The sequence below is a fragment of the Scyliorhinus canicula genome, chromosome 9 (assembly GCF_902713615.1).
Source record: "Scyliorhinus canicula chromosome 9, sScyCan1.1, whole genome shotgun sequence".
Classification (NCBI taxonomy): Eukaryota; Metazoa; Chordata; class Chondrichthyes; order Carcharhiniformes; family Scyliorhinidae; genus Scyliorhinus; species Scyliorhinus canicula.
Window position 1 is genome coordinate 67536019 of NC_052154.1, and position 13970 is coordinate 67549988.

At 52.0% G+C, this 13970-nt stretch overlaps 1 protein-coding gene across 1 annotated transcript in view; it reads right to left on the bottom strand.

The window, feature by feature from the left end:
- The window catches only part of LOC119970889, a gene marked incomplete at its 5' end in the record, with an annotated part of 434610 nt that overhangs the window by 190805 nt on the left and 229835 nt on the right, over window positions 1–13970 (bottom strand). Inside the window, 1 exon segment of the mRNA XM_038805997.1 lies at window positions 13541–13627. Coding sequence (XP_038661925.1) covers window positions 13541–13627 — 87 coding nt within the window.

Consider the following 13970-nt stretch of genomic DNA (forward strand, 5'->3'; position numbering starts at 1 on the left):
CAAGAGGGTGTACACCACAGATTGCATGGTACCCCACTGACATATCTCAGTGGAGTCGATCTCAAAGACACACCCAGAGGGATTTCAGGGGTGTGGCATCCTACCCTTCACCTATTACATACAACTGAAGGAGGATGCCAGATCGGTTATGCATGCGCCCAGTCGGGTGCCTGCTCTGCTGAAGGAGAAACGCAAAGCTGAGCTGCAGCAGATGACTACACTGGGTGTCACTAGGCGCATAGAAGAGCCCACTGACTCGGTAAACGCAATGGTATGCGTAAAGAATGGAGACCAGAGAATTTGCAAGGATCGTAACACAAGCATTAATAGGGAGCACTACCCCCATCCCAAAATGGGAGGAAATTGCTTGCAAAATGGCCGGAGCAACATGCTTCAGAAAGCTGGATGTGTCGCAGGGGTTCTGGCAGCTCAAGCTTGATGAGACAAGCACAAGGCTGTGCACATTCAACACGGCCTTTCAAGGGAGAGACTACCTGGTTGTCATCAATCATTTCTCAAATTACCCAGAGGTGGCGCAGTTGTCCAACACAACAGCTCATTGTGTAATCCAACATGTTAAATCGATCTTTGCCCAGCATGGCATCCCATCCATTGTGATGTCAGGCAATGGTCCTTGCTTCAGAAATCATGAATAGACTGAGTTTGCTTGCCGATATAATTTTAAACATACTCTATCCCCAGTCGAATGGGAAGGCAGAAAAGGCGTGCACAAAGTAAAGCAGCTGCTCACAAAGGATCTGGACAGAAGGGGGAACGTAACTTGCCTTACTCAGCTACCAGTCAGCCCCACTGGTTAATGGCCTGTCACTAGCGTAACTAGTGCTGAACAGTCAGCTGTGAACAACCCTGCCCTCCAAGGTGGCACCCACGGTTGATCGAAGGCTCCAGAGGAAGCTCGTGCTGCGTAAACAAAAGCAGAAAGAGATACACGACAGGTCTGCAAGGGCACTCCAGCCGTTGCAAATAAGCGAAATGGTCAGAATCGAGGACCCCAACGGTAAAAGATGGACAAGGTCTAGCAACAGTTGTTCAGCAAGAGGGTCCGCATCCGGTGTTTACTGAGGACAACTCACTTCTGCGCCAAAACCAACGGGCCTGCCTCAAAGTTCATCAACCATTCGTGTTTAACCCAGCAGACAGGCCTGGGTGTGATCCCAAGGTGGAAACAGACACAGACTGTCCAGCACATCCTGGCGTTATCAATGTATATCAGTGGTGCGGGGTAAGGACTGGTGGTTGATGGTGGGGCACGCTCATCAACCTAGCTGGTCATCAAAAGGTCGACCCGAGTTAGGCACAAGTCTGATAGTTGAGTGTTCAAGAAATATTATAAATACACCTTTCTCCAAAGGAAGGGGGTTGTGGTGATATGCACAAATGCATATCTGTATGTAACTGTACATAGTTAAACCAATGTATATAACTGCATATAACAGTACCAATGTATAAAGCTGATGATTAACACATGTAGTGACAGTTATGACCTCCTGCCAGTAGGTGGAACTAGACACACATGGAGCCAATTTTATATATATATAACACACCGGGGGATGGACGAGACCGGGGCACTTGGTAGGACGGGCAACAAGACTGTCACATCTCACCTTAGCTCCACAGCAACTTAAGAGATAATTGGTTATACATAGAATTAATGGTTACCTTCCCATGTTTTAAGAATAACTACTTGTTACAACTGTGGTGATATGATTTGCATAGCTGTCTGCCATTGGGGCAGAACACCGGCTTACCATTGGCCCTGGTCGGCCATGTGCCTCTCGACCGATTGGTTGAGACCAGTCATGTGACAGCTATCCGATTGGTCGAGAGGCTGAGTTAACCACGCCTCCTTACCAAGGTATAAATAGTCGAAACGCCCGGCGGTCGTCCATTTTATTGTAGACAACCGCAGGGCTACGTTCTAGCTTATTAAAGCCTAACTTTTGTAAAGCAACTCGTCTCTCATGCAATTGATGGCTCATCAATTTAATAAGCTAGATTTTTGAAGATGGAGTTCCGGATCAAGCCCGAATGCCTCCGCATCAGCCCACAAACTCCGAACTCCGCAGAACTTTTTCAACATTGGCTGACATGCCTCGAAGGATACCTGGAATCTGCAACCACCATGGCACAGAAGCTGCACTTCCTCCACTCCAGCGTGGGTATAGAAGCCTACGCGATAATCAAGGAGGAGAAAGACTATGATGCAACCATACTAAAGCTGAATGGATAATTCATTAAACCAGTCAACAGGGTATTCGCCAGACATCTGCTGGCCACCAGACAACAGTTCCCCGATGAGTCACTTTTACCAGGCCCTCGCTATCCTGGGGAGGAATTGCTCCTGCCTCGCAGTCTCTGCTATGGAGCACATGGAACTACTGATCAGAGACGCTTAGGTGGCTGGGATGCAGTCCCCCGCTATCCGCCAGCGGATGCTGGAGAGAGACGACAGCAGCTTAACTGAGGCACGGACTCTCTCCACCTCCCTGGAGGTCGCCGATCAAAAAAAACCGCGCCTATGTCCCCAGCCGCGTGGCACCATCCTGGGCCTCCTGGCACGCTTCCCCACCGCCATCCGCCGCTCCCGACCTCCCTCAGGCCTGCGCCGCGGGACACCCCGACAAGTCCACGGGGCCCCGCTGCTACTTTTGCGGGTTCGCGAAACACCCTCGCCCGCGCTGCCCAGCCCGCTCCGCCCTCTGTAAGAGCTGTGGGAAGGGCCACTTCTCCACTGTCTGCCAGGCCAAAACAGTCGCTGTGGTTCCTCTAGACGCCACGCAACACCCCCCCCCCCCCCCCCGGCCTGTGCGCCTCTCTCTCTCTCCTCCAGGCCCTCTCGGTCGCCTCCTGAGCGCCGCACAACTCTTCCCCCCCGGGCCCCTGCGCGCGTCTCTCTCTCCTCCGGGGCCCCTCCAGCGCACCGCGCTCCTCCCAGCTCACCGCTCCCGGGCCCCAGTGTCTGGCCTGCGTGCCTCGCTGCCCCCGCTCCCAGCCGCTCCAATCGGCCCGCCGGCACCGCTAACCCCGCCCCCAGCAACCACGAGGGCCCCACGGATGCCGCCATCTTTGGGCGCCGACTCCATGTGCAGGTCCTGGGCGCCGCCATTTTGGGGCACCGACCCCACGTGCGGGTCCTGGGCGCAGCCATCTTGGGGCCCCGACTCCACGTGCGCGTCCTGGGCGCCGCCATCTTGGGATCCCGACTCCACTTGCGGGTCCTGGCCACCACCTTCCGGGACTGGCACGCAAGGTCCTTCCAGCATCTACTCGGACGACGACGACGACGAATACGGATTTTCTCCACGGCTCGCAGCCATTCAGCTCGACCAGTCACGTCCACGCACGCTTGCCTAAACGACAACGCTCATCTACCTCAAAGGCCACGAGACGGGCTGCCTGCTGGACTCCGGGAGCACGGAAAGCTTTGTTCACCCTGCCACGGTAAGACGCTGCGCGCTCCCTGTCCATCCTGCAAAACAGGCCTCGCGTCCCTCAAAGTGGACCCCCCCCTCCTTGTTTGCTAATCTCACTCCCGATTGCAAACCCGTCGCGACACGGAGCATACGGTACAGCGCCCAGGACCGATCCTTCATCAGGTCCGAGGTCCAGAGGTTGCTGAAGGAAGGGGTCATCGAGGCCAGCAACAGGCCCTGGCGAGCCCAAGTGCTGGTGGTCCGGATTGGGGAGAAAAACCGGATGGTCATCGACTATAGCCAGACCATCAACCGGTTTACGCAACTGGACGCGTATCCTCTCCCCCGTATTTCCGCCATGGTAAACGATATCGCGAAATACAAGGTCTTCTCCACTGTGGACCTTAAGTCCGCATACCAGCAGCTTCTCCTCCGCGCGAGTGACCGCAAATACACCACGTTTGAGGCAGATGGGCGCCTCTACCACTTCCTTAGGGTTCCATTTGGTGTCACAAATGGGGTCTCGGTCTTCCAACGGGAGATGGACCAAATGGTCGACAAGTACGGATTACGGGCTACCTTCCCGTATCTTGATAATGTCACCATCTGCGGCCACGATCAGCAGGACCATGACGCCAACCTCCAGCAATTCCTCCAAACCGCAAAACTCCTTACCCTCACATACAATAAGGATAAATGCGTGTTTAGCACCGACCGTCTAGCCATCCTCAGCTACGTAGTGCGTAAAGGAGTGATAGGCCCCGACCCCGAACGCATGCGCCCCCTAATGGAACTCCCTCTCCCCAATACCCTCAAATCCCTCAAGCGCTGCCTGGGTTTCTTCGCATACTACGCCCAATGGGTTCCCAACTACGCTGACAAGGCCCGTCCCCTCATTCAAACCACGACCTTCCCGCCGTCGACAGAGGCCTGCCAGGCCTTTAGCCGCATTAAAGCGGACATCGCAAAGGCCACGATGCGCGCCATCGCCGATTCCCTCCCCTTCCAGGTCGAGAGCGACGCATCAGAAGTTGCTCTGGCGGCCACCCTGAACCAAGCGGGCAGACCCGTGGCCTTCTTCCCCAGAACTCTCCAGGCTTCCAAACTCCGCCACCCCCCTGTGGAAAAGGAAGCCCAGGCCATAGTCGAAGCGGTGCGACATTGGAGGCACTATTTGGCCGGCAGAAGGTTTACCCTCCTCACAGACCAATGGTCAGTAGCCTTCACGTTTGATAATGCACAAAGGGGCAAGATCAAGAATGACAAGATCTTACGGTGGCGGATCGAGTTGTCCACGTACAACTATGAGATCTTGTATCGTCCTGGGAAAGTCAATGAGCCTCCTGATGCTCTGTCCCGCGGTACCGGCGCCAGCGCGCAGATAGAACGCCTCCGCTCCCTCCACGCGGACCTCTGCCATCCAGGGGTGACCCGCCTCTACCATTTCATTAAGGCTCGCAACCTGCCTTTCTCCATCGCGGAAGTCAGGACAGTAACCCGTGACTGCCACATCTGCACCGAGTGCAAACCGCACTTCTACTGCCCCGAGCGCGCACACCTGATCAAAGCATCCCGCCCCTTCGAACGTCTCAGCATTGGCTTAAAGGGGCCCCCTTCCCTCTAACAACCGCAACATTTACTTCTTGGCGGTAATTGACGAATTCTCCCGCTTCCCCTTCGCCATTCCCTGTCTCGACATGACCACATCGACCGTCATTAAGGCCCTCCTCTCCATCTTCTCCCTGTTCGGCTACCCCGCGTACATACACAGCGATCAGGGGTCCTCTTTTATGAGCGACGAGCTGCGTCAATTCCTGCTCAACAGGGGCATTGCCTCTAGCAGGACGACCAGCTATAACCCTCGGGGTAACGGACAGGTCGAGCGGTAGAATGGTACCATCTGGAAGACCATACTACTGGCCCTCCGGTCCAGAGATCTCCCTATTTCCCGATGGCAAGAGGTTATCCCCGATGCCCTACATTCTATCCGCTCACTCCTCTGTACCGCAACAAATCAGACACCTCATGAACGTCTTCTTGTATTCCCCAGGAAGTGTTCCTCCGGATCCCCTCTCCCGACGTGGCTGGTCATCCCCGGACCCATCTTGCTCCGGAAGCATGTGCGGGTGCACAAGTCCGACCCGCTGGTGGAACAAGTCCAGTTACTCCACGCTAACCCGTAGTATGCGTATGTGGAGTACCCCGACGGTCGGCAGGACACGGTCTCCCTCCGGGACCTGGCACCCGCCGGCGTGCGGCCTTCCCCCCCTCCACCACAAACCCCCCCCCCTGATTTTTTCCCCCCAGCGCCCCACTCAGGTCCCCCCTTCCCCATCCATGGCGTCTCCACAGCCAGCTCGGGTGACGGAGACTATTCAAGGACCATCGCTCCCGGACTCCAGGACGTCAGCGGAACCACCACCATCGGCTGAACCGACGTTACCTCCTCCACTGCGGTGGTCTGCCAGAACGTCACGGGCCATGAAAAGACTGATCCAATCGATCTAAATTTCAACAGCTCCATGGACTTTATTGGGAGTTTGTGTAATATTGCTTATTGTCTGGGCCAGTGGGAAGCCCCCAAATTTAATAAAAGATAGGAGAGAAAATTTTTGTCCTCCCGGCTGCTACTCATATCACCAGTTCTCTCCCCCGCTTCTTTCTCCGCAAGGGGTGAATGTGGTGATATGATTTGCATAGCTGTCTGCCATTGGGGCAGAACACCGGCTTACCATTGGCCCTGGTCGGTCATGTGTATGGTCTTCCAGATGGTACCATTCTACCGCTCGACCTGTCCGTTACCCCGAGGGTTATAGCTGGTCGTCCTGCTAGAGGCAATGCCCCTGTTGAGCAGGAATTGACGCAGCTCGTCGTTCATAAAAGAGGACCCCCGATCGCTGTGTATGTACGCGGGGTAGCCGAACAGGGAGAAGATGGCGAGGAGGGCCTTAATGACGGTTGAGACCAGTCATGTGACAGCTCTCTGATTGGTCGAGAGGCTGAGTTAACCACGCCTCCTTACCGAGGTATAAATAGTTGAAACGCCCGGCGGTCGTCCATTTTATTGTAGACAACCGCAGGGCTAAGTTCTAGCTTATTAAAGCCTAACTTTTGTAAAGCAACTCGTCTCTTGTGCAATTGATGGCTCATCAACAACCACCCACCCATGTTCTAAGTGTATCTTCATGGGGAGCCATAGAACACAACAATTGGAGATTGCAAACCATCTGTCCTATTGGAGAAAGGTGGTGTGAATGGCCATGTCAGAGGCTGCAGAAAGATCAAAACTGGACAATTTGCAATGATTAAGGTTTCAGAGAATGTCATTTATGGCTTTGGTTTGGCTACTTTGCTGCTATGGAACAGAAAACACATCAAAGCGAATCAAATAAAATTGCAAGAAAGAGAGATGGGATTCTGCCCAAACATTTTGGACTTGTATAAAGTCCCCTAATTACATATACTTTTAAAGCTGAATAATAGCAAAGATAACTTTTGTTGCTCTTCACTTCACTGTTTTTATTGTTTGGATGCTTCCCATGCCTTACTGAACGCAGTTTCCAAGAAAGCTCCGATGAAAGGTCACTGACCATTAACCAGATGTTTCTCCCCAATACTAACTGATTGCGGAGTATTTACAATATTTTTTATTTTATTGCAGTAATACAAGCTCTGGTGTGACCAGGGAATTATCCAGTTTTAATATACAATCTTCTAACTTGTATTGAACTGACCTAGCAAGGTAAATAAATATTCTATTCACGTTGCTCACAATTGCTCCAGTAGTTTTTCATGTTGTGTGCTAAATCTACCACTTCATGAATTTTGCTTCACTTTTAGTTGTTTGCATACCATCATCGATTGAGGACTTGGGATGTTCAATTCTCTGAACAATGTGTTAAGATGTTCAATTTTCTGAACAATGTGTTGAAGCCATCTGGGATGGCCACTTCCAGAACACAAAATGGACGCTCGCAAAGAATATAGGGAACTGTGGACAATGCTAGAAAACAAGCAGGTACAGAGCCTGAATGTATATTTGGGAAACAGCTCCTAGACGGAATTGAAACTATGGGTCGATTAGCATATTGATGGCCCATCTCCGGGAAACAAAGGACTAACACTCAGGTAGTTGATACAGTTGCAGACATCCCAGCGCCAGAAAGACACAAACAAAGCAAGGCCAACGGCCACCTAAGACACGCCCAGCCATCAGGGCACTGTGGTGAATTATAATAGCATAATTCACACTTATCACACATGTTATACCATGCCTGTGTAAGCTCGGCACACGAGCAGTTGCGCGGCTCTGCCCCTAGGGGGAGGTGTATTGGGAATGTACGGAAGTTTGTACTGAGCTCCACCCTTAGCTCCGCCCATGACTCCTCCCCCCCACTGGTTGTATAAAGCTTGGCAGTCGGAGCCTGCCTGCCAGTTCATCTAGAGTTCATCTCGTCACAGGCAGGCTCTGTTACAAGACGATGAAAACCACTGTTCACTTCTAACAACGTGTCACGTGAATTGATGGTCTCATCAATTTAATCGTCTTAAGAAACAGTAAAGAACGACTATGGAATCAGCCCTCAAGCCTGATCAACTGGAATTCGACCCACAGGATGCAGAGGCGAAATAAATCTTTTTACATTGGCTCCGATGTTTTACGGCCTACCCGGCTGAAGCAAGCTCCACAGAAACAATGGAGGATCAGAAACTCAGCCTACTGCACGCAAGGGTGAGCCATCATATATCTACTCAGTTAAATTGTACCGGCTCATATAGACCAAGCAGGCCAGCAGCACAGTTCGATTCCCGTACCAGCCTCCCCGGACAGGCGCCGGAACGTGGCGACAAGGGGCTTTTCACAGGAACTTCATTAAAGCCTACTCGTGACAATAAGCGATTTTCATTTTTCATTTACAGAGGCCCTGGCCCTACTCGACAAAATGTACGTGAGGCCTGTCAATGAGGTTGACGCGCGCCACGTTTGTACTACTCGCCGCCAGCGCCCCACAGAATCGCTAGAAGAATTTCTAAGAGACTTAAATACCTTATCCCGGGACTGTAATTACCAGGCAGTAAATGCTGCTGAACATAGAGAACTTGCTGTCCGCAAAGTCTTTGTTGCAGGCCTTAGATCGAATTACGTGCGTCAGCGACAGCTGGAGAAAGGGGTCAAAATTTAGAAGATACTGTTGAACTCGCTACAACTATGGAGGTCTCGTTTCGTAGCCTAACCTCGTTTCCTGCGGACTCCGCGGCCCCGTCATGGGCCCCCGGCCAGCGACTGCCCCAGGCCTGCGCCACGTGGCCGCCCAGCCACCATGCTGCCCCAGCCTGCCACTTTTGTGGAAAGTCCCAGCACCTGCGGCAGCACTGCCCGACCCGCAACGTGACCTGTAGCAGCTGCAGGCGAAAAGGTCACTACACCAGAGTGTGTCTAACAAGGAAGGCCCCAGCCCCTAACCCTCCCGCGGCACAAAGCAGCCGCTCTCCGCACTCGCAGGCCCCGGAGCGCTGCAGCCTATACCCCGACTCTGCCCCCGCCCGCCACGTGCGATCCATGGGGGCCGCCATCTTGGCAGACCCCCACCACGCGGCAGACCACGTGCGACGCATGGGGGCCGCCATCTTGGGCTCCATCCTCTCCAAACTCAGAAAATTTGATTCAAGACTGCGACCTCAGTGGGCACTCATCGCGGAGCCACCCCAGCGCAGCCGACCGAGCCGCCGACTACCCGCAACTCAACGCAGTCACACTGGACCAATCGCGCCCAAAACATCTCCACAACTATATGACGACAGTCCAAATCAACGGGTGCAGTACACCGTGCCTTTTCGACTCCGGGAGCACCGAGAGCTTCGTACACCCAGATCTGGTAAGACGCTGTTCGCTCCCTATTTTTCCTGCACGGCAAACTATCTCCCTCGCTTCGGGTTCCCACTCTGTCCACATCCAAGGACGCACCGTCGCAACTCTAACGATCCACGGTGCTAGTTACTCTAATTTTCCACTATACGTCCTGCCCGAACTCTGCGCCCCACTCTTACAGGGACTCGATTTTCAGTGCAATCTCAAGAGTCTCATCCTCAGCAGACCTCTACCCCCACTCACTATCAGCAGCCTAGCCACGCTGAGAATCCCCGCCCCCCCTCCTCTCTTTGCCAATCTCACTCCGGACTGTAAACCCGTAGCCACTCGCAGCAGGCGGTACAGCCTACAGGACAGGATGTTCATTCGAACCGAGGTCCGGAGGCTCCTACGTGAGGGGATCATAGTGGCCAGTAACAGTCCCTGGAGAGCTCAGGTGGTGGTCGTCAAGACCGGGGAAAAATTCCGCATGGTCGTAGACTATAGTCAGACTATTAATCGGTTTACGCTCCTCGACACGTACCCGCTCCCCAGGATTGCAGGCATGGTGAATCAGATAGCCCAGTATCGGATTTTCTCCACGGTGGATCTGAAGTCTGCATACCACCAGCTCCCAATCCGCCCGGAGGACCGTCACTTCACGGCGTTCGAGGCCGATGGCCATCTCTTCCATTTCCTCCGGGTTCCCTTTGGCGTCACAAATGGGGTCTCGGTGTTCCAACGAGCAATGGACCGAATGGTGGACCAGTACGGGCTGCGGGCCACGTTTCCGTACTTGGACAACGTTACCATCTGCGACTATGACCAGCAGGACCACGATGCCAACCTCAATCGATTTCTCCAGACGGCCCAGAAGCTTAATCTCACGTACAACAAGGAGAAATGCGTTTTCCACACAACCAGACTAGCCATCCTCGGCTATGTCGTGGAAAACGGAGTCCTGGGCCCCGACCCGGACCGTATGCGCCCCCTCTTAGAACTCCCTCTCCCTCATTGTCCCAGGCCCTCAAACGGTGCCTGGGGTTCTTTTCAAATGATGTCCAGTGGGTCCCTCAATATGCGGACAAAGCCCGCCCACTCTTTAAGGCCACACTTTTTCCCCTGTCAGCTGAGGCCCGTCAGGCCTTCAACTGCATCGAGGAGAACATCGCCAAAGCGGCCATGCGGGCGGTGGATGAATCCATCCCTTTCCAGGTTGAGAGCGATGCCTCAGAGGTAGCTCTTGCAGCCACATTAAATCAGGCAGGGAGACCAGTCGCAATTTTCACCCGAATCCTCTCCGCTTCGGAACTTCGACACTCCTCAGTCGAAAAGGAAGCACGACCCATTGTGGAGGCTATTCGTCACTGGAGGCACTACCTCGCAGGTAGAAGGTTCACCCTCATCACCGACCAAAGATCGGTTGCCTTCATGTTTGACAACTCGCAAAGGGGCAAAATTAAAAATGATTAAATTCTGAGGTGGAGGATCGATCTTTCCACCTACAAATACGATATTATGTATCAACCGGGTAAGCTCAACGAGCCCCTAGATGCCCTGTTCCGCGGCACGTGCGCCAGCACGCAGAGTGACCGCTTAAAAGCCATCCACAATGACCTCTGCCACCCGGGGGTCACCCGGCCCGCCCACCACATTAAAGCCCGAAATCTGCTTTTCTCCACTGAGGAGGTAAAAGCCGTCACCAGTGATTTCCCGATTTGCGCGGAGTGCAAACCGCACTTCTACAGACCAGACAGGGCCCACCTGATCAAGGCTTCTAGGCCCTTTGAACACCTCGCTATCGATTTCAAAGGGCCACTCCCCTCGACTAACCGGAATGTGTACTCCTAAATGTCATCAACGAGTTCTCCCGATTCCCTTTTGCTATCCCGTGCCCCGACATGACCTCCCACACAGTCATCAGGGCCCTGCATAGTATCTTCACCCTGTTTGGTTTCCCCAGCTATGTACACAGCGACCGGGGTTCGTCCTTCATGAGCGACGAGCTGCATCAGTACCTGCTCGACAAGGGCATCACCTCGAACAGGACTACCAGCTATAACGCCAGGGGGAACAGGCAGGTGGAGAGGGAGAATGCGACGGTCTGGAAGACCGTCCTACTGACCCTCCGGTCCAGGAATCTCCTGATCTCCCATTGGCAAGAAGTCCTCCCAGACGCGATCCACGCTATTAGGTCCCTCTTGTGTACCGCCACCAATCAGACCCCTCACAAGCGGATCTTTATCTTTTCCAGGGGTACTACCACGGGGGTTTCGCTCCCGGCATGGTTGAAGACATTGGGCCCAGTGCTCCTCAGGAAGCACGTCAGGGCACACAAAACTGACCCGCTTGTGGAAAAAGTGCTCCTACTACACTCGAACCCCCAATACGCCTTCATAGAGTTCCCTGACGGCTGTCAGGACACCGTATCCCTCCGGGACCTAGCGCCTGCAGGATCAAACCCCACCCCTACCACCGCCAAGGTATCCCTCACACTACATCCCACCCAACTCGCAGCGCCCTACGCTCCCGCGCCTACCAGTTCGCTACACATGTTCCGCGCACCCACAAGCCCCCAGCGCCCCCACTCCCCAGTCGAACCAGACGGGTATGAAGCTCGGACAGAATCACCCCCGGAGTCCACCATCGTACCCCAACTGACCGTGATCATCCAGCCACCAGAAGAGACTGCAACCCCGGTGCTCCGGCGATCACAACGGACAACTTGACCACCGGACAGGCTCAATCTGTAAACCATCACCCCCGCCGGACTTGATTTTTTTTTTTTAAACAGGGGGTGAATGTGGTGAATCATAATAGCATAATTCACACTGTTATCACACATGTTGTACCATGCCTCTGTGAGCTCGGCACAAGAGCAGTTGCGTTGCTCTGCCCCTAGGGGTAGGTGTACTGGGAATGTACAGAAGTTTGTACTGGGCTCCACCCTTGGCTCCGTCCATGACTCCTCCCCCCCACCCACTGGTTGTATAAAGCTTGGCAGTCAGAGCCTGCCTGCCAGTTCATCTACAGTTCATCTCGTCACAGGCAGGCTCTGTTGTAAGACGATTAAAACCACTGTTCACTTCTAACCACGTGTCGCATGAATTGATGGTCTCATCAGGCACCCACCCCTTTATTGGTCAAGATCGATTGCAATGATCGAGAAGCGGCCCAATTAATTGGGGCCAAGGTTAAGGCCCACCTAAAAGCGCGCGAAGCCCCTCCAGGTATAAGAAGGAACCCCCACGGGAGAATCGCTCTCTTGGACTTGGCTATCAAAGCGGAGAGACCCGTCCACCAGCATCACCAGAAGCAAGTTCAAGGTCAACACTCACCACCAGACGGACAACCTTAGCTGTTCTCCTGTACCTCTTCGAACCCAACAACCTCAGATCCGAACAATGGCCATTGTTCCTCTGACTGAGTGGGCACCCGAAGTTAAGTATACGCGTCAGCGTTAGAGATAGTTTAGTTTGTAGTACTTTGTGCATGAGTAGATCTTACTGTGTGTAAATAAATAGTATTGACTTTGAACTAACTAACTGGTGAATTGGCTCTTTGATCAGTATTCGGGTTTGAACCTTGTGGCGGTATCGAGAGATACCTGGCGACTCTAAGTGTAAACATAATTAGGATTAAGAAAGGCGACCATATTGACTGCTATATTTATAGTAAGTAAACAGAGCAACAGTGTAGCACCATAATTAATCGGTTATTAAATTACCTACCACTGCATTACCCAACCGCAGATTTTATTTAACTTCCTGACTGTATTGAAACAGCAAATCAACCTCCACCCCAATGTCTAAACGGTTGCAAACTTCAAAGTCAACACTGGGTTTCTATACATAAGCCATTGAATTAAAACAGTCAGGGACTTTAGCACCCAGATTTTGAGAATTACATTCAATTCTAGTATCAAATAGAGAACAGAATATGGAAGTACTTCACGTAGACAGAATGCAAACAGTTGATACATGCATTTATTATACTTGTACCAGCATCTACACATTGAATGCCCATTTAATTGAAGTTGATTTTACATTTGTCTATCAATTATTTAAACATGTTTTGTCAAACACATTAATATTCCATCACTTTAATGCTGTAATTCACACTATTGTTGAGCTCAGTATACATTTATATCACAGTAATGCTAACCGTCAAGTCATACCATATGGACACATTTTACTTCAAATAAATCAAGTTAGGTGACAAGAGTAGGGTAGCCACTTTGTAAAATTTCAACACATACCTGCATGGAAGATGGTTTATCAAATCGGAATGCAAGCTCCCTTTCAACAAGCAGCAAAACAGTATGGATTGCATTCGGAATGGTGTCCTGTAGAAGCATGAAATATCATTAATGCAATGCTGCACCTCTTAGTTAACTTTTACACAATACTTGGGACTATTTTTATAGAAAGCACAATATACAAACTGTTGCCACCCTTTCTGGAATATTAAATAGATAAACTTAGCACCATATTTCCCATATAAAGCTCATTCAATCCAATGATATTCAGTTTAAGGTGTATTACAGCTTCGTAATTTTTGGTGAGTCCATATGTCGTCAATTTCAGTTGGAACAATAAATCACAAGTATTTAAGATTTAAGGAGATTTATGAGTTCATGAGCCACAAAACTAGCATGCTAGCATGCAGGTACAGCAGATATTAAAGAA